At 34.3% G+C, this 21,002-nt stretch overlaps 1 protein-coding gene across 2 annotated transcripts in view; it reads left to right on the top strand.

Annotated features, from left to right (window-relative positions):
- LOC132094860 (mitogen-activated protein kinase kinase kinase 20-like) overlaps positions 1-21,002 on the top strand; it is a 42,492-nt gene that overhangs the window by 10,005 nt on the left and 11,485 nt on the right. For both annotated transcript variants that reach the window (XM_059499493.1, XM_059499492.1), the window contains exons 3-16: positions 57-144; positions 5,692-5,793; positions 8,755-8,820; positions 9,478-9,506; positions 9,595-9,732; positions 11,523-11,609; positions 11,690-11,764; positions 13,267-13,373; positions 14,779-14,914; positions 18,254-18,298; positions 18,387-18,414; positions 19,032-19,165; positions 20,037-20,099; positions 20,202-20,300. In XM_059499493.1, the coding sequence (XP_059355476.1) occupies positions 57-144; positions 5,692-5,793; positions 8,755-8,820; positions 9,478-9,506; positions 9,595-9,732; positions 11,523-11,609; positions 11,690-11,764; positions 13,267-13,373; positions 14,779-14,914; positions 18,254-18,298; positions 18,387-18,414; positions 19,032-19,165; positions 20,037-20,099; positions 20,202-20,300 (1,197 nt within the window). The remainder of the gene's footprint in view (positions 1-56; positions 145-5,691; positions 5,794-8,754; positions 8,821-9,477; positions 9,507-9,594; positions 9,733-11,522; positions 11,610-11,689; positions 11,765-13,266; positions 13,374-14,778; positions 14,915-18,253; positions 18,299-18,386; positions 18,415-19,031; positions 19,166-20,036; positions 20,100-20,201; positions 20,301-21,002) is intronic.

A 21,002-nucleotide genomic window follows, 5' to 3' on the forward strand; every position in this document is an offset into this window, starting at 1 on the left:
ATGAATATTTTCTCTTTGTGATATTGTTGTGTTCTTTGTGTTGGCTGTATTTCCAGGCAGAGATTTTAAGTGTCCTCAGTCATCGAAACATTATCCAGTTTTATGGAGCGATTCTGGAAGCGCCCAACTATGGGATTGTTACAGGTCAGTCCAACACGACTCATCGCTCTGAAAACAGCGTTTATTAGTGTTTGTAATTACAGACATGCTTTTTTATTATTATCCACAATCTCCTGCAATTAATTCGGCTGGAATGATTAACATACAGACTTTGTTTCGTAGATAACTTCAGTCTGAAGAATTATAATTTTGTTTATATATACAACCCGAATTCCGGAAAAGTTGGGACGTTTTTAAAATTTTAATAAAATGAAAACTAAAAGACTTTCAAATCACATGAGCCAATATTTTATTCACAATAGAACATAGATAACATAGCAAATGTTTAAACTGAGAAAGTTTACAATTTTATGCACAAAATGAGCTCATTTCAATTTTGATTTCTGCTACAGGTCTCAAAATAGTTGGGACGGGGCATGTTTACCATGGTTTAGCATCTCCTTTTCTTTTTAAAACAGTTTGAAGACGTCTGGGCATTGAGGCTATGAGTTGCTGGAGTTTTGCTGTTGGAATTTGGTCCCATTCTTGCCTTATATAGATTTCCAGCTGCTGAAGAGTTCGTGGTCGTCTTTGACGTATTTTTCGTTTAATGATGCGCCAAATGTTCTCTATAGGTGAAAGATCTGGACTGCAGGCAGGCCAGGTTAGCACCCGGACTCTTCTACGACGAAGCCATGCTGTTGTTATAGCTGCAGTATGTGGTTTTGCATTGTCCTGCTGAAATAAACAAGGCCTTCCCTGAAATAGACGTTGTTTGGAGGGAAGCATATGTTGCTCTAAAACCTTTATATACCTTTCAGCATTCACAGAGCCTTCCAAAACATGCAAGCTGCCCATACCGTATGCACTTATGCACCCCCATACCATCAGAGATGCTGGCTTTTGAACTGAACGCTGATAACATGCTGGAAGGTCTCCCTCCTCTTTAGCCCGGAGGACACGGCGTCCGTGATTTCCAACAAGAATGTCAAATTTGGACTCGTCTGACCATAAAACACTATTCCACTTTGAAATAGTCCATTTTAAATGAGCCTTGGCCCACATGACACGACGGCGCTTCTGGACCATGTTCACATATGGCTTCCTTTTTGCATGATAGAGCTTTAGTTGGCATCTGCTGATGGCACGGCGGATTGTGTTTACCGACAGTGGTTTCTGAAAGTATTCCTGGGCCCATTTAGTAATGTCATTGACACAATCATGCCGATGAGTAATGCAGTGTCGTCTGAGAGCCCGAAGACCACGGGCATCCAATAAAGGTCTCCGGCCTTGTCCCTTACGCACAGAGATTTCTCCAGTTTCTCTGAATCTTTTGATGATGTTATGCACTGTAGATGATGAGATTTGCAAAGCCTTTGCAATTTGACGTTGAGGAACATTGTTTTTAAAGTTTTCCACAATTTTTTTACGCAGTCTTTCACAGATTGGAGAGCCTCTGCCCATCTTTACTTCTGAGAGACTCTGCTTCTCTAAGACAAAGCTTTTATAGCTAATCATGTTACAGACCTGATATCAATTAACTTAATTAATCACTAGATGTTCTCCCAGCTGAATCTTTTCAAAACTGCTTGCTTTTTTAGCCATTTGTTGCCCCCGTGCCAACTTTTTTGAGACCTGTAGCAGGCATTAAATTTTAAATGAGCTAATTAAGTGGATAAAAGTGTAAAATTTCTCAGTTTAAACATTTGCTACGTTATCTATGTTCTATTGTGAATAAAATATTGGCTCATGTGATTTGAAATTCCTTTAGTTTTCATTTTATTAAAATTTAAAAAACGTCCCAACTTTTCCGGAATTCGGGTTGTATATAAAAAGCATTATTTTCTTTTTTCTTTTCTTTATTTGCATTTCCTTTCTGTTTATTTACATGTTCTTTTCTTTATTTACTGCTCTCTTTCTCTGTCTATATTACATGATATTAATTTCTGTCTGTCTTATGATTAGTTTTTGTGTTTGCTGACTTGGAGGCAATGGTACTTCCTCCCAGAAATAAAAAAAATTCTCAGTTTATCTCGGATTGTGTCTGTTTGCTTTTGGATTAGAATAAGCAAAAAACTTTTAATAAACCAATATCCTCAGTTTATTTTTCTTCAGCATGTCTGGGATGAGTTCATTACTGGCCTCTGGTTCATTAAAAAACTTTATAATAAGGTTAACATTAGGTTAAATTAAATTGTTAACATAAGTTACTTCTGAAGCATTTATTAATCTTAGTTAATGATAATTTAAACATACTAATACATTTTTTTACATTTAAAGTTGTATCTGTTAATATATAGTATATTGTATATATACACACAAACTGTTTTACTATTTGTGTCAGCATGTTTCAACCATATGTAAAATAATTATTACTGTACATATTGAAAGTGTTTAGTTTTAAATAAATCATAGAATGATGAAATCCCACAACTTTTGTCCCATATATCAAGAATGAGTAACGGTCAGGTCTTAATGAGCTAGATTGATGTAATGCTGTTTCTTCATGACATGTTTGAAAGCGTCTGTCATGGTCTGGTTCTGCTGTGCTGACTCTGCAGAATCTGCAGTGATTGTAAACGATCATAAAGCGCTGTGTAAAGAGTCTGCAGTACTGAGAGACTATTGAGTCTCTCTTTATGAAAAGTAAACGTAATAAAGCAGGTCAAGGTGCTGTTTATGACCAGCTCAGCCTCGTCAGTGATGTTATTGATTTCCCCTTTCTCTGTGCGTATCTCTGTTTGAACCTGATAATCTGAACATTATATGATGTGTACTCACAGTGACCTAAACACACAGTATTCATGAATATTAACAGATGCAGACTGCAGTCACACGTTAGAGTTATGTGTCTGTATTTGAGTAGTTTGCATTCTTCTGGGAACACTGTGTGTGTGTGTGTGTGTGTGTGTGTGTGTGTGTGTGTGTGTGTGTGTGTGTGTGTGTGTATGTGTATAGTGCTGTCAAACGATTAATCGCAATTAATGGCATCCAAAATAAAGGTTTTTGTTTACATAACATATGTATGTGTACTGTGTATATTTATTATGTTTATATAAATTCACTCATATACAGTATATATTTAGAAAATATTTACATGTATTTACATGTCTATATTTATATTCATAAAATTTATTTTATAAATTAATATATATATATTTTTTTTTTCTGAAATCTATACATGCATGCGTGTGTATTTATATATACATATAAAATATACACAGTACACATACATTTTTTATGTAAACAAAAACATTTATTTTGGATGCGATTAATCACGATTAATCGTTTGACAGCACTAATATATATATATATATATATATATTATTAAGGAAATTATTATTTCTGGAAAAAACAAAATAAAAAAGTTCACACAAATATTGATAATAATAATAAGACAGTTAATCATTATATCAGAATGCTTTATGAAGGACTGGAGTAAATACTACTAAAAATTCAGCTTTGTATCACAGGGTTAAATTACATTTGAATTAAAAAAAAAAACATATATATATATATATATATATATTAGGGGTGTAACGGTTCACAAAATTCACGGTTCGGTTCGATACAATACACTGGTGCCACGGTTCGGTTCGGTACGTTTTAGATACAGCAAAAAGAAAAAAATTGGCAGATAAATTTCCTTGATTTTTAAAAAAAAATGTATTTATTAAAACTAACAAAGTATTTTTTACATTAAACAATGATGGAGCTATTCTTTACCCATCTTCTATGGTGTTTTCTTAGCAGCATACTGTATAAAACAAAAACAGCTCCTTATAAAAAACAAATAAAAATGTTATATTATTGTAGTAGTTATGAACAAATACAAAGATGTAACTTTTTATATGGAACTCTATAACTCTTGATATTGAGTGTGTTTTTACTCAATTGGTTCTCTTATAGGGCTTATGTTTTTTGGAACAAAGCAGGAATTACGGTCTGTCTGAAATGGGCTCGTGAAGGAATATTGTAACGGGGCTCAATTACATTAAGCATGTTCTTAAAACCTACGTTTTCCACTACAGAGTCAGGCGCTCGCTCACTCAGTACGCGCTGAAGGCTCGTTGCAAAATGGCCAATGCGTTTAACGGACCAGAAATAGAAGATCCTCCAATAACCAACAGGTCTGGTGTTTGGGTGCACTTTGGATTCCCTGTAAGCTATAATGGTGATGATAGAATCAATGGTAAATAGTAAGGTCTCATATCCGCGGCTATAACGTAAATGTAGCCTACCAATCCCCGTGGTGATGTCTTTTGCCCTGTTTGAATCCGTTGGAAATGTCTGTCTAAATGCTGCGGGGATAGTTTGTTGCGTGTATGTTTCTACTTTTTTTCGTCTTTTCCCAGATACTGACACACTAAGGTGATGTCGTCGTAAATGAGTTGACATGTTTCAAGTATTCCCGCTGGTGTTTTTTTTTTTTTGTATTCCCGCTGGTGTACCCTAGATGCGACATATCGTTGTTTTTTTTATCCACCGCTCTCTTGCCATCACCATTATAGCTTACAGGGAATCCAAAGTGCACCCAAACACCAGACCTGTTGGTTATTGGAGGATCTTCTATTTCTGGTCTGTTAAACGCATTGGCCATTTTGCAACGAGCCTTCAGCGCGTACTGAGTGAGCGAGCGCCTGACTGAGTAGCCTAACATACACATATAAGATGTTTTTTTTTTTCTTCTTCGGGGGTGTCGTGGCGTTGACTGTTACGTCGTTTGGGTTATTGGGCTACCTTGTTGAACGCATATCATTATATTTCACAATTTGTTTTTATTTTCCAAATATAATTAATTAGTCCAACGAACCCTTCGGTTCGGTTCGGTCCATAATGCGTACCGCGTACCGAACCGAAAGCCTCGTACCGAACGGTTCAATACGAATATGCGTATTGTTACACCCCATATATATATATATATATATATATATATATATATATATATATATATATATATATATATATATATATATATATATATAAATTTCAGTTATAAAATTATATTTATTTTTACCAAGATTATTGAAATGATTTATTACTGAGAGAATTATTTATGACTGAGAGAGCTGCACATCAGTTTGTTGCAGGAGAAGATAATGATGCCTCTCCTCTGTTGTCAGTAATGTTGAATTTATGATGAAATAACTCTAAAATTAGGTGTGTCTTGAGAGGGGGTCAAAGTCCATAGCTCAGAGAGCTCTGATATGTTTGTTTTTTCAGCAAACAGTGGTGTCAGTCAGAGTTTGAAATTATTTTAACATTTAATATTTTAACCTATGATCTGTTGCCTGATGCCTTTAAACATGTACTGTACCATGCAAACGTGTACCATAACAGTTGTGTTTCCTCCTGCCCTGTGTGCTGTAGATGTGAGTGTTTGTTGGTGAACTGATGAGATGTAATCTTATGTGGTGTTAGGATTGTCCAGATTATTTTAGATGATGTCACTGAGCTCAGGATATTGTGATAAACACAAGGACTATGGCATAGTGCTTGATGACAACTAATACTAACAGTGATATGTTAAACTACTGCCCAATACAACATTTACTAGTTTTCATAGAGGTATTTTTGCAATTTAATTTACAGAGTACGCCAGCGGTGGATCTCTGTTCGACTATCTGTCCAGCGCTGAGAGTGAAGACATCAGTATGAAGCAGATTATGACCTGGGCAATGGACATCGCTAAAGGTGCTATACACCGTATTTTCGGACTATAAGTCGCACCTGAGTATAAGTCACATCAGTCCAAAAATACATCATGATGAGGAAAAAGACCTACATAAGTCGCACTGGACTATGTCAAATTAATTTTGATAAATAAGTCGCACCTGACTATAAGTCGCAGGACCAGCCAAACTATGAAAAAAAGTGTGACTTATAGTCCGGAAAATACGGTATTCAAAAAGACAGACTGAATGCTCTAAGTGCACAACAAAACACACTTACAGTGGAAACCTAGCAGAAATGGTTACGTTGGTTTGAAATTTTAATAAGGACAAGAACACATTAGAAGCGTGTGGTTCAGATTTACTGGAGACCTGTCTCTCATCCTGGTCACGCTGCTGTTCTTGTGATATTAGTGGGATATTAGGCAGAATTTATGAAAATGTGCTTATTTAAAGTGCTGGAGGCATTTTGTGATTATCTATATTATACAAAGCTTCTAGGGGTATTAAGGGGTGCTGAATCCAAATCTGCTGTATATGAAGCTTTAAATAATTGCAGTTTATGAAGTTTAAATATTTGCAGTATATATTTTAGCATTTTTGATCACTAAAAAAAGCCTATTAGCGCGATTAGCTAGATGACATCAAAGTCAGTAAACTTAACACACTTGCTTTTACACTGACTGATTGGAGGAAAGACTTTACCCCGGTGTGATTAGAACGGTTAGTGCATCACGTGATCAAGTAATTTCAGATGTGCTTTCGCACGTTGGCTGGCACTGAGCCAGAGACAGGAGTGCTCAGAGCTGTCATATATCAAAACTTTTCAGTGTTTTCAACCACATAATGTTTATTTTAGGTTTCAGACATATACATTCACATAAGTACTAAACAAAACAATACATTTAGAGTATGTAAAATACACACTGATGTCTATGGAAGAGGCTTCTTTATCACTTCTTTATCACTAATGACCATCTCTATACTTGTGTGATTTTCAAGCTGATTGTTGACACTTGATCTAAATCAGGACAGGATGTTAAATTCCCCATGTGTGAAAACCTGTGAACATTTAATTAAAGGTTGTAACATTTTGTAACTTTATTTGTTTATACATTTGACCTCAAAACAAAATACAAAGTAAGTAAATGTAGCCTGATAATATCAACAATAATAGTAATGATAGAATTAATAATAATAACTTAATTATTAATTAGTTAATAATAGTTCATAGTTACATAAAAACAACTATTTTTGCAATATCTAAGCAGTTTCTTCACATGACATCTCAAATCTGAATATGGCATTGAATTGCCCATGTAGGAAAACTTACAAAAGCACATTTATTTCATTTTTGTACCTTTTTTAGTCACAAAGATACAATGAAAATAGATTTCAGCCTGGCGGTGGCGGCCATTTTGAATTTCTTAATTTTGAAGCATATTGGGACATTTTTTAGCTTCATATACAGCAGATTTGGATTCAGCACCCCTTAATACCCCTAGAAGCGTTGTATAATATAGATAATCACAAAATGCCTTCGGGGTTCTGATTTTGTGAAAATTGACCCCGTCTATGTGAGCAGCTTAAACTAGTGAAGGCCAGCATGGCCTAAAACATTATTACAGTTTAAATCAAACTTTAACTTCCAGCTATGGCTGTGCAATTAATCCGTAAAACGGTTTCTATTTATCTAGATAAAACAATTATTTACATTACATTTATTCATTTAGCAGACACTTTTATCCAAAGCGACTTACAAATGAGGACAATGGAAGCAATCAAAAACAACAGAAGAACAATGATATAGCTTAAAGTTAGCTTAAATGCATTATTAGCTTAATCGCATTATTATTAATGATTAATAATAATATGATGCATGATTATTGCGCCCCATTCCGCCCACTTTTGCAGCGCTGCACTTTCGTTCCTCCGTAAAAGCCCAAATTCCCGGGCATATCTGTAAAATAATTTAACGTGACATTTGCAAAGTTGAATGGGCCTTATTTATCTAAGTATATTCACTCGTGTTTTTTTGCGTGCGGCTCTTAAAGTGACAGTGGGCTATTTTCCTGCTGCGACTGTGTGCTTATTAATCAAACAACAAAAGACAAATTCAAAATCACACACTGCTCTTTAGTGAAGGATTTTTGTAGCTTTAAGAAACAAAAAAGTTTAATTCTTACAGTGAAGACTATGCTGTTTTGTTTTTAATTTAATTATTAAATTCTTTAAAATAAATACAAAACTAGAGCCAAACTAAAATTGAAAGGAGACATTAACCTTATTTACAGGACATACATATTTGTTATGTATCACTATCTTTAAATTAATCACTCATATGGCCCCCTCATTATCGTGTTAAATAATCGTGATTACAGTATTGACCACAACGACCATGATTATGATTTTTGCCATAATCGAGCAGCCCTGCTGTACTTCCAGCTGTTTCTCTGACCGGACTTGACCTGTAAGAGGAAACAAGGTGTTTACATTCATGTTTGAGCCTCTTGAAGAAACACTGAGAATTTGACGCATGAATGATACTCTCGTGAAATATGTTGCCATGTTTGGGTTAACATTACACATGGTAATATGATGCTGGTGTGATATATAACCAATTACCAATCTTGTCTGTGCAAAGTTATATCTAAACGGACAAATCTGTTAGAAATGGACCTGTTTGCTTTCAGTCTGTATTCATAAATCACTGTCTACATGGAGCAAACGACACCGGACAAGAACTGAGTGCATAATGTTTAACCACAAGTTCGGAAAGGGTCATAAGCACACTAACAAAATTACTAGCCTCACATTTCTGCGTTTAAATGTGTCCTCCGTTGTAAGCGCACTACTGTAAGCACATTTACTGTGTGTTCATATACACTGAGAAACATGGGTAGCAACAGATGTTGTTGTTTTAATAACTTCTCCTACAAAATCAAGCTCTGCTCTTTCTCAAGTTGTGTGTTTTCTCTCATAGGCATGCATTATCTGCACGCAGAGGCCCCGTTTACAGTCATTCACAGAGACCTCAAGTCCCGAAACGGTTTGTGGAATAATTAGTTACATGCAATGGAAGTACATCATTTAATTACAAAAAATAAGTGTTATTTTAAGGTGTCCTTGTTATACGTTACATGTACTTAATTTTATAATACCAATTAATTATGCATAAGCATACCCTAAGACAAACCCTAACCATGTATAAAGTGCACAAGTCAATTTATATTACTCAGTACTTAAATGTATAATTACACTGTAACAAGGACACCTTAAAAATAAAGTGTAACTGTAATCAGTTACTGAGAAAACTTGTGTATAATTAAATTGTTATAATCTTAATTCAAGTGATGAAGGGCTTTGAAAGTCTGACAGTAATCGGTGTTAAACACTGCTGTAAGGTTAACTCTGCCTGCTTTAAATGATTAACAATTGAAAACATTTGTTAGATGTTTAGAAAAGTAATCCAAAATGAATCAAATGTAATCAGTTACATTATACTTTAATAAAGTAATTGAAATAGTTGCACTACTTATTGCATTTACACATGAATAGGATAACTTGTAATCTTGAACCTATTACATTTCCAAAGTAACCCTCCCAAAACTGTTAACTTTTGTCAAATAAATAATAATTCAAGGTTGTGTGTGTATTTTTGATGCTATATTTCCTCTGACCTGCTCAACCTGTGTTTTCGTTCCAGTTGTGTTGACAGCAGATTCAGTACTCAAGGTACCTAAAGATCTTTTTATCAGTCAAACATGAAAAATTAACCCTTGTTGCGAGATCTGCTGATTAATTGGATTCTCCGTGTCCTCAGATCTGTGATTTCGGGGCATCTAAGTTTCATTCCCACACCACCCACATGTCTCTGGTGGGCACGTTTCCCTGGATGGCCCCTGAAGTCATCCAGAGCCTCCCAGCATCTGAGACCTGCGACACGTACTCGTACGGCGTGGTGAGTGTGTGAACATCAGTGCTGCTGGCTGCTTGCACCAGGGGTGTGCCATATCAGACCGTCCACGATAATACCACCATACATTTTTACATGCATTATATTCATCATGTCAGGGTTTGCACAACCTTTTGAGAGATATTCAAGCACTTTTTAATGACTTTCAAGCATTTCACAACTATTTCCAGCACTTTCAAGCTCTAAAATGATTCAGTTTGAATGTTATTTTTATTGGGATGGCCAAAATATACTTTTACGTAAAAATTAAAAAGTATATTATATTATACAATTATATCCAGTAGACAGCAGCAGAGGAGCGCTTATTGGCTTATTAGTAATTTGTTTCTACTTTTTCTCTATATTCTGAAATGATAAAATCACTAAAATAAATCATCAAGAAATCAGATTTTGTCAGAATTTTACACTTTTTTTGTGTATGAAGGAAGTAAAGTCTCAAACTTTATTTCAATTTGCTACTAAATCACACATAGTCACTGAAGTTGGTCACTTCCATGTACTAGAATAATGGTACATTTAATAAGAGTGGAATGTACGTTATATGTTCCTGTAGCTCAATTGGTATAGCATTGTGTTATCAAGCACAAGGTTGTGGGTTCGATTCCCCAAGAACACATGATGGGTAAAAATTGATAGCCTGAATGCAATGTAAGTCGCTTTGGATAAAAGCGTCTGCTAAATGCATAAATGTTTAATTTTTTTTAAAATATACATTTTCTAAATAAGAATTTGATATTTCACCTTTTTTTTTTTTTTTTTTGCATGCATCTTAACTCAAGCTTAGAACTTTACAGTCAAAAACATTTCAAGTTATTTCATTTTGAGGCTATATCACCCCTAGCTTGCACTGAAAAAGTGAAAGGACTGCGTCATTTATTGATTTAAATCAAGAACACACAGAACACATACTACATATCTTTTTACATTTGTATTATTATTATTTATATTATTTAGTGCTGTCAAATGATTACTCATGATTAATCACATCCAAAATAAAAGTTTTTGTTTACATAATAAATGTGTGTGTACTGTGTATATTTGTTATGTATATATAAACACACATACAGTATATATTTTGAAAATGTTTACATGTATATATTTATTATAATATAATTTATATCATATATAAATATATTTAATATATAAAAGTAACATATTTTTCTGAAATGTATACATGCATGTCTGTGTATTTATATATACATAATAAATATACACAGTACACACACATTTATTATGTAAACAAAAACTTTTATTTTGGATGCAACATCAGTATTATTATTATTATTATTATTATTATTTTGGTAGTCCATGACATAAAATGTGATGCATATAAAAAAGACATCTCAATAAATATTAAGCACTTTATATTGTCTTTACTTAGTAAGTGATTTAAATGAAACATTAATTTTTATGTTTTTAGTTTGACATAATATCGCAAATGTAGCCTATGTTTTTTTGGTGGTAAAATAATATATTGATCCATATTTTGGCTTGTGGCTGAAGAAAATGCAGTATATTGATTAAGTATGTTATATGCTCTTTACAGTAAATAATCTTCTTACTTTGCATAACTGTTATTTGGTTTTAGGGAAATAAATATTTTTATTAATATATTAAATCTAAATGTAAGGTTTGAACTGAACCATCAAGATAATTTGAGAGAAACTTGTAAATTCGATTTTCTTTAGGTCACATTTTTTGAGTGTGTGGTTGCACGGTGTAGTCAGTTGGTTGATGCATTGGGTCTGTTTCATATAGCTGTGGGTTTCTTTCAGGTCCTGTGGGAGATGCTGACTCGTGAGATTCCCTTCAAAGGTCTGGAGGGGCTGCAGGTGGCCTGGCTGGTGGTGGAGAAGAGCGAGGTAGAGGGGGTTTCTGTCGGCCGTGTGACTGATTTAGTGTCTGCAGCATGGTTTATGACCTGATTCATGTGTGTTTTCAGAGACTGACGATTCCCAGTAGATGCCCGGACAGTTTCGCCTGTCTGTTGAGAAGCTGCTGGCTGACAGAACCCAAAGTAAGACAGAAGATACACACGTTTAGGCCACGTCATAGATCATGAACACAGACTAGACCACTGTTACTAAATATAGTCAATGGAAGCAGCTAGAGTCTGCTCGGAAAGCCGCTAATAGTCACCACGATGATGCCATACGCTACTTATATACAGTTGTGTACATTCTTACTAGTCTCAGCCTTTTACATTTGTTTGCTTCTCTTCTACTGATACTGGACAGCCAAATTCACCATAAAACTGTTTTCATTTACAGGGTTGCACATGCACGACCAACATAAGTGCTGGGTAAATAAGTCATATATAAGAAGTAAAACAAAATAATGCACGATCACAGTGTTTTCAATTTGTAATACTGTAAAATTCATAATCAAACTGAAGGCATAAATATAAGCTATGTTCTACCATTTCAAATGCAAAATTGCGGCATTTCATTCATTCACAGATTTGGTAAGCAGCAAACCAAATCTTCAGGTGCTCTCACTGAAAGAAAGTCTCAAAAGTGATCCGAAAAGTCACTTAATAAAAATCAAATCTAAACACTACCCTTTATTCATTTATTTTTTGCCATTTTTTAACACTTATTTGAATTTGATGCACCCTTTTGGCGTTCCATACCTGTATGAATTGATTTCTTCTGTGCAACATGAAGATTTTTTTAAGTGTTAAATGTTTTGTTCAGTAGAAGTCAAAGCTTACCACAAGTGACAAAATATTGAATGTTCTACAGAAGAAAGAAAGTCAATCAGGATTTGAACGACACCTGAAGAGAGATAAGTGAATCAATAATTTTTTATAGTTTTTATTTGTATATGTTTATCCTGTAAGATCATGTTTAGCAAATGCTGTATAAAGTGTATGCAAACATACAATGAACCTATGATAATTACACACATTACAAAGCATTAGCAATATGTTGCACTTTACACTGACACAGTAATTATGCAGTGGACTGGTATATACTCCGTGTTAAAGTGAAATGCATTAATGCATGAATAACAGATAAGACATGCTGTTTGGTAAGGACTTTAATAACCGCTGTCTTTATTAATATATGACTGGACATTTTTAATTCATCCAGTCTAATATATTTAAATACGTGACGTACCAGTTTGAACAGAAATTACATTAAAGCATATTTGAGTTAATCATAAATGCAAACACAATAGAAGTAATTATTGAATTACACACTTGAGTCCTACACAGATGGGCCATTAAATCACTCTCTAGAGTTCAGCAAGCTGTGTTTAATAGAAAATGTAATTATAATACATTTGAACTTAATTGCAATTAATAATATTACTTTGACAAGAAGAACTCTTTTTAAAAGTATACTAAAGTCTGCTTTTTTTTCATGAGTTGAGTGTTTGGATGTAGTGTTCATTGATCAAATCTGAGTCTGAGTATGGTTTTATTGAGTGTATATGTTCTCAGTGTATAAAAGAGTTGAGCGCATCAGAAATGCTCTTCTGGAAGTGCTGATGTTTTAGTTGATGGTGTTGCAGGACAGACCCCTGTTCAAACACATCCTGTCCACGCTGGAGTCCATGTGGAGCGACAGTCACTTACCGGAGGAGTGCAACACCTTCCTGCACAGTAAAGCAGAGTGGAGGTACAGAAACTCACCAGGGAGTACACACTGCACAATATCTATATCAAAACCTGCCTTGTATTTTATTTGTATTTTTTGCACAACTTGGAAGAGATGTGATGTGTCAAAACGGGGAACTGAGGACATGTGATTGTGAAATTTCAAATGCATTCGTCAGAAAAGAAGCAGACAAGGAAATCGATCACACAGGGAAGTTTGTAGATGGGAGCAGGGGGCGTGGCTAAACCAGAGGGGGCGGTCCTAGTGGGAGGAGTTCCAGCTCCTGTCCTTTTAGAGATAACTGTAGTCTAGAGAGATTGTGCAGCTCTCTCTGCTGGTGAAATATGATATTACAAATGAACAATGACTCGGGCTTGACTGCACACACCTATAATTAAAGAAACACCACTGCACTGAATGTTTCCGACCAGCTGAGAAAATGTCTTTCCTTTAGGAGCGTTTATGCTGTCTAGAGAATAAAGACAATATTCAGCCATTATCCTTTCATAATGTTTCAAAGCTTTGTCGTGAAATCAGCATACAAAAATCTATTTCTTCAAACACCTTATAGCCATTTGCTAGAGCACGTGGAAACATTTTAATAAAAAATACATACTTGTGAGTAACAGTGTGTCTGAAATGGGACATATGTTGACAGGTTATGTGCATTATTAGACCCATTTCTTATGAGCATTATTATTATTATTATTTATTTACTTATTTATTTGCCAGTTGTTGTAACATATTTGAACTCAAATTTCTTAATATTTTTTGTCTTTGAATAAATGTTATTTTTTTGTTCTGTTGTTCTGGCCCCAATGTCCAGTGACATTTATAATTATATTGCTAAAATTCGTATTCGTAATATGTTTTTTTCTGATATTTTTGACCTAAACAACAGTGGATTTTTTTGTTGTAATTTTGTTAAATTGCCAGTGTACTACAAAAGTGTGACTGTGGTAAAAAAACGAAAGCAATAAATAATATTACAATTAAAATAATAATAATAATAATAAATTATCACCTAATCATATATCTATTTATTTTAGTGCTGTCAAATCGATTAATTGCAATTAATTTCATCCATAATAATAGTTTGTTTACATAATATGTGTTCTGTGTGTATTTATGTGGATAAATAAACATGCGCACATGTATGTGTATATAAAACAAAATATTTATATTTATATAATATAAATCATGTATAAATATAAATATGTGTGGAAATATTTTTTAAATATATACATATGTGTGTTCTACTTATAAAAATAGTCAGAACACACATATATTATGTACAAACTATTATTTTGGATGCGATTAATCGATTTGACATGACTATGCCACATTATGCAAAAAATATATTTAGGTATGTTCTCATTGAACAGTGGTGTGATGTTGATGATTAAGCTGGGTTTTGTGTGAGCAGGTGTGAGATCGAGGCAACTCTAGAGCGTCTGAAGCGGCTGGAGAGAGATCTGAGCACCAAAGAACAAGAGCTTAAAGAAAGAGAGAGACGGCTAAAGATGTGGGAGAGGAAGCTCATCGAGCAGTCCAACATACCGGTGAGTCTCCTACTGCAGTCTTTCCAAGAAAGCAAGCTCGAAGAACTTGAACAACAATAAAAAAGTCTCATAACCCTTATGAAAAAGAAGTACACTTTAGCATACATTTTTTTAAATGAGTGCTTATTACGAAAATACGGTTACACTTTATTTTAAGGTGTCATTGTTACAGTGTAATTATACATTTAAGTACTGAGTAATATTAATTAACTACTTGTACTTACTACATGGTTAGGGTTTGGCTTAGGGTTTGATTTAGGGTTCGTTGCATGTAATTATGCATCATTTATTGTTCTTACAATAGTGAGTACATGTAACGTGTAACAAGGACACCTTTAAAATAAAGTGTTACCGAAAATACTTAAGTGCAATCTGAACGTTTAATTGTGATAAAAGGGAAAATTATGGTAACACTTTATTTTAAAGGTGTCCTTGTTACACGTTACATGTACTCACTTTTGTAATAACAATTAATTATGCATAATTACATGCAAGTAACCCTAAATCAATTAAGTACATGTAGTTAATTATTGTTACTCAGTACTTAAATGTATAATAACACTGTAACAAGGACACCTTAAAATAAAGAGTAACTGACTTTAACTTTAAAATAAATAAAATAATAACTTAACAATTTAATACATTTCATAATTAGTTCTATTGTCTTTGAAATATGGTTAAAGTACTGCTGAATGTACTCACAAGCCTTCATGGTAAACTAAAATATACTTAAATATCATTTAAATATATATGTAATTACTCAGATAAGTAATGATGAAGTTGCAATTTAGTATTTAAAATAACATGAACTAAAAGATTATGAAAAACATGATTTAAAATGTACTTTAAAGTAAAACTTAATTTGACTATTGCAAAGTGAATTTAAAAGTGTACTTAAGTGTGTTAAGAAACATGAAAGCAAACTCACTTTAAGTACACTTAGTGTCCCTTTTATTTCATTTGGATTATATGCGAGTAGTTTTTTTCTAAATCGTCTTTTAAGATAATACTACAAGCACACATTCAAAACAATTAAGCACACGTCTTTTTCACAAGAAAACAGATTGTGTTTGACTGATGACAGTGTATTGGGGCGTCTTATAGACATATATTAATACACTGTTACTTGACACATCTGTAATATTGCTGCATAATAACCAAACGTCTTTGGTTATTCATGGCATGGTTATTGTAATCTGTTCAATGATCGTTCTTAAGCTTTTACAGTTTTACATTTACTGTTGGAAGGTTTAATGATGAGTGGATTAATGTGCCCAGTTTTTGAAAACATTGTTCATTGAGCATAACTTTTGCTGATTGTTTAACAGTTCAACGAAAGTTACTCTCCTAATTTGTGCAAAGCACTCTCTTCTATCTGATCTCCATTTCAACACATTTATTCCAAGAACGTTTTAGTTTTTGTAAAGAAATGCATAGTTAAGTCTACAAACCTAAGCAAAAGTCTTTAAACAGGTTTAACTCAAGGTCATTTCGAGTGAGTGTTTTTGTGCTTTTGAAGTCCTTTCTGATCTACTGGGAACAGTATTTGTTTTCTGTCTTTTAGACTAGTTTTAGGTGGAAGTAAGTGGTCTTCGGTGTGCTGTGGAGGTTAGAGCAGTCACTTCCCTTGATTCCCAGTAAAGGCTGTATTAGGTGAGGCCGCTAGACGCCCACCGGGTCCTTATGGATGTTATTTATGGCAAATGAAGTGGATGTATAGCCACATGCTGAGGAGAGCGAGAGAGAACAGCGTGTCAGCGCGGCGAGGACTGCGCACACTTACGAACAACTGACATTTCACTGACATTAAGATTGGCCAATTTGAGCAGTGTGAAGACTGTGAGGAACTCGCACGCCATCAAGAAAGAGAGGGAGAGAGAATGAAAAACACGAGCGAGAAAAAGTATTTCAATATTTCTTCCAGCAGAACCGAGATGCATTACATCTGTTCATCTAATCAGACTTTCCTCTTCACTATTCACTCCATATATCACTGAATCCAGGTAAAGACCGGTACTGAAAGAGAAGAGTTATTAAAGTATTTAAAAAACTGAGCTTAGTACAGTAATATTATTAATGAAAGAAAAGGCCACTTAAGCGTATTTAATGAGAGTGCACCTTCATGACTGTTTCTAAATGCACTTTTATAAGTGTTCTTATTTTTATGTTGACATGTTAAGCTCATTTTATATTACATTTATTGGATTTGAAATATACTAAAACAGCTTAAATTGTCATTATATGTGACCCTGGAGCACAAAACCAGTCTTACGTCACTGGAGTATATTTGTAGCAATAGCCAACAATACATTATATGGGTCAAAATTATCGACTTTTCTTTTATTCCGAAAATCATTAGGATATTAAGAAAAGATCATGTTCCTTGAAGATATGTTGTACATTTCCTATATCAAAACTTAATTGTTATTAGTAATATGTATTGCTATGATTTCATTTGGACAACTTTAAAGACGAGATTTTGTCAGTATTATAGATTTTTTTTGCACCCTCAGATTCCAGCCAAATATTGTCTGATATACATCAATGGAAAGCTTATTTATTCAGCTTTCAGATGATGTATAAATCAAAATTGAGCAAAATTGACACTTAAGATGGTTTTGTGGTCCAGGGTCACATATTGTTACTGAAACCGTTTACATCATTACATTGTGTAACTGCAAAAATATGACATGACATACAAGTTTCAAAGGAAAGGACTGTACAAAACTATATTTAGTTGATCATAAATGCTTGCAAGTACTTTGAGCAGTACTTTAACCATATTTCAATGACAGCCGAATTATGAAATGAAATGTAAAGATGTACTTAAGTCCTACTTACTGTAAGTGGGTCAAAATCACTCAGCTAACTATATTTAATATTAATTTAAATGTTAATACATATTCATTTAATTGCAATTATCAGTGTTCATAAACATTACATTCAGTTTGCACGCAAGTATATTTATTGTAACGTATATTACTTAGTAAGCACTGTTTGTAAAAGTATGTTAATGTGTACTTTTTTTCATGCATCACACTTTGTAAAGGCATATTATATTGCATAATACCTGTATTCATGAAATCACACAATGCATTAAAAGGTGCACAGAAGGTATAGACTACTTTAGTAAAACTACTTTAATAATGCATATTTTTACACACTTATACAGTATATAAGGGATCATACCAATCATTCATTGCATTTGAGCATCATATGACAGAATCAAAAATGGATGAATTGTTGATAATACTGATAAATCTGCACTTATCTGTGCTGATATCAATGTAGTCTGTGTGCACATGTGAGTCTTTCTGTTCCTCTGTCTGTGTTTGACAGCTTCTCCCAAACCTGGCCATCCACTCCTGGACAGAAGAACATGTGGTGGGTAGAATATTTCTCAACAGAGACGATCTGATCAGACTTCACCTTTAGATTTGTGTTCCTTTCTTAACATATTTTATCTTTACAGCATTTCTGGATGGAGCAGATTTTTCAAGGTGAGATTCCTCGTCGTGTTTATATTTATACAACATTTTAATTTGGGGCTAGTGAGATTCATTTTTTAGAGAAATTAATACTTTTATTCCACAAGGGCACGTTAAATTGATCACAAGTGACAGTAAAGACTTTCACAGTGTTACAAAAGATTTCTGTTTGAAATAAATGCATTTTCCTGAATCCCGGAAACATTTAGAAGCAAAACCCGTTTTCAACGTAATAAGAAGAAATGTTTCTTGAGCAGCAAATTAACATAATACGATGATTTCGCAAGGATCATGCGATGAAGACTGGAGTAATGATGCTGAAAAGCCAGCTTTGTATCGCAGGAATAAATTATATTTAAAAATATTTTTAAATAGCAAACTATTATTTTAAATAGCAATAATATTTCACAATATTACTGTTTTTTTCCTGTATTTTTTGATGAAGCATAAGAGAATTGTTTCACTAAACACTTAACAAATCCAGAATGGTTTCTGTGATGGTTCGCTTTTTCAGTGCAGGTTTAGAGGATAGAGAATATCATTAGGTCAGTACAACAACAAGACAAATGGATGCAGTTAACTGAGAGAATCCCTGCTATGACAGAAACATAAGCATGTGTGCTGTGCAGGTGATGGAGAGCTGCAGCAGTACGCCGAAGTCTTCAGGCAGAATCACATCACAGGACAGAGACTGCTGCTGCTGTCCGAGACAGACATGAGAGACCTGGGTGTGACGTCGAAAGGACACATCATACATCTCAAGGTACCTGGCTGCTTAAGTGCACATTATACTGTCTCTGAAAACTTGTCCATACACTCTGAAGTTCAAGTCAACAGGAAATAATCCCAGCATGTTTGTAAATGACAGATATGTGTATATTTTGAATGGCACATGCATCTCAGATTCAAAGTGCATGGTTAAATCCATCAATGCAACAGAGTTTTAATTTATATTCATAGCTCCCACGAGTAAGATCACTGAACCAGCTAATCCACAGGACAGGATAAAATCTCCTTAATAGCTCAATTACTTCTCCTCGGCAGCAATGAGATTGAATGGAGAGAACATGTTTACTGAGGTCTCCAGCGACAGATTGTCCTTCTAAGAAACCCAGACCCAAACATCTGACATGCATATCCTCTCGTTTCTCAAAGATGTTCAAGCTGTGCTCAGAAAGACCAAGATCTCAATATTAACTGGTGTGAACAATAGAGCTTGGGATTTTTTATTTCCGCCAAATAGTTCTAGAAAAGTCCGTGACGGTGTTTGTATTTCACTGAAACTCCATTATGTCACATGGCTAAGCTTTCAAAGAGCAACCTGTGAGAAATAATTGTTCTTCCTCTGGGATACGCTGGGAACCATCATCACACGTCTGATCGTGTAAAGCATTCATAGAGAGCCTGATTTGTTGAATGAATTACTCTAGATGTATATGACATATGCCAGAGCACGAATTATATGTTCATAAGTGATAGACAATGGTATTAATTGTTGTTTTGCTGCTGGAAGTCTATTAACAGGTAATAATTACATTACATTCACACCCAGCTGGTCATCGGATGATTGTCGGTGCGCTGCATAAATCCCTCTCGTGATGTTTTAAACATTTTGTCAAATATTTCTTTTCCAGACCGAAATTGAGAAACTTACCCACGACTACCTGAACCTGTTCCACTTTCCGCCGTTGATCAAGGCATGTGGTCTTTGAGGTTTCATCGCTTTCTGGATCTTCTTTTACATCAGAGTTGACATGAATTGTCACAGCTAATGTATTCACCTGAACATCCTCTCTCAGGATGGTTTGTCCACGGAGGAAGCCGAGGAGGAGTGGAGGAAGACCGTGAATCTGGAGCTGGTGTTTGGATATCACTGGAAAGCAGGCACAGGCCAATCGGTAAATCACTCCACTGCATCATGTGTGCCACAGTTACTGATTAATCTATGAAACACAACTGAGTCCATGTGATCTGCTGGGATGCTGTTCTGCAGTGTTTTGAGTGGTTGCTAGGCGGTTACCAATGACGTAATGTTTATCATATCTATTAATTAATTTAAAAATACAAAATTTGAATTCTGCCAAAGTGCGCGCTTGTTTGTGTTCGTAATGTTATGTGAGTAAGTCTGCTCATGTCTGGAAATAATTTATGAAAAACAAAATAATTTCACATAAAAACATTAGGCTATAGCTTATATTTCTTTAGTAGCCTACATTTTTTTTCAATTAATGTAAAAAATAAAATTAATTGTAAAACAAAGGTTTTTTTGTGTGTGTGTGTGTGTGTGTGTGTGTGTGTGTGTGTGTTCAGCATATGGTGGGCCGCATTTGAATTCGTGACGGGCCGCGGGTTGAGAACCACTGCTTTAAGCAAAAATAGAATTCAAAAATATTCAAATTCAAAAATAGAATTCAATAGTTTGCATTAGTTAACATGTCATGCAGTGCGACTCCCCAAAAACTTTGACATTTCTGAGTAAAAAAAAAAAATACTTTGATAAATTAATAACTTGTAATGTATTTAAAAACTTTCTGAAAATCTGTGAGATGTGGACAATCAAATGCATTCATGAAATTGATGTTTACGCCAGATTTTAAATT

This window comes from Carassius carassius, chromosome 19 (genome assembly GCF_963082965.1).
Source record: "Carassius carassius chromosome 19, fCarCar2.1, whole genome shotgun sequence".
Classification (NCBI taxonomy): domain Eukaryota; kingdom Metazoa; phylum Chordata; class Actinopteri; order Cypriniformes; family Cyprinidae; genus Carassius; species Carassius carassius.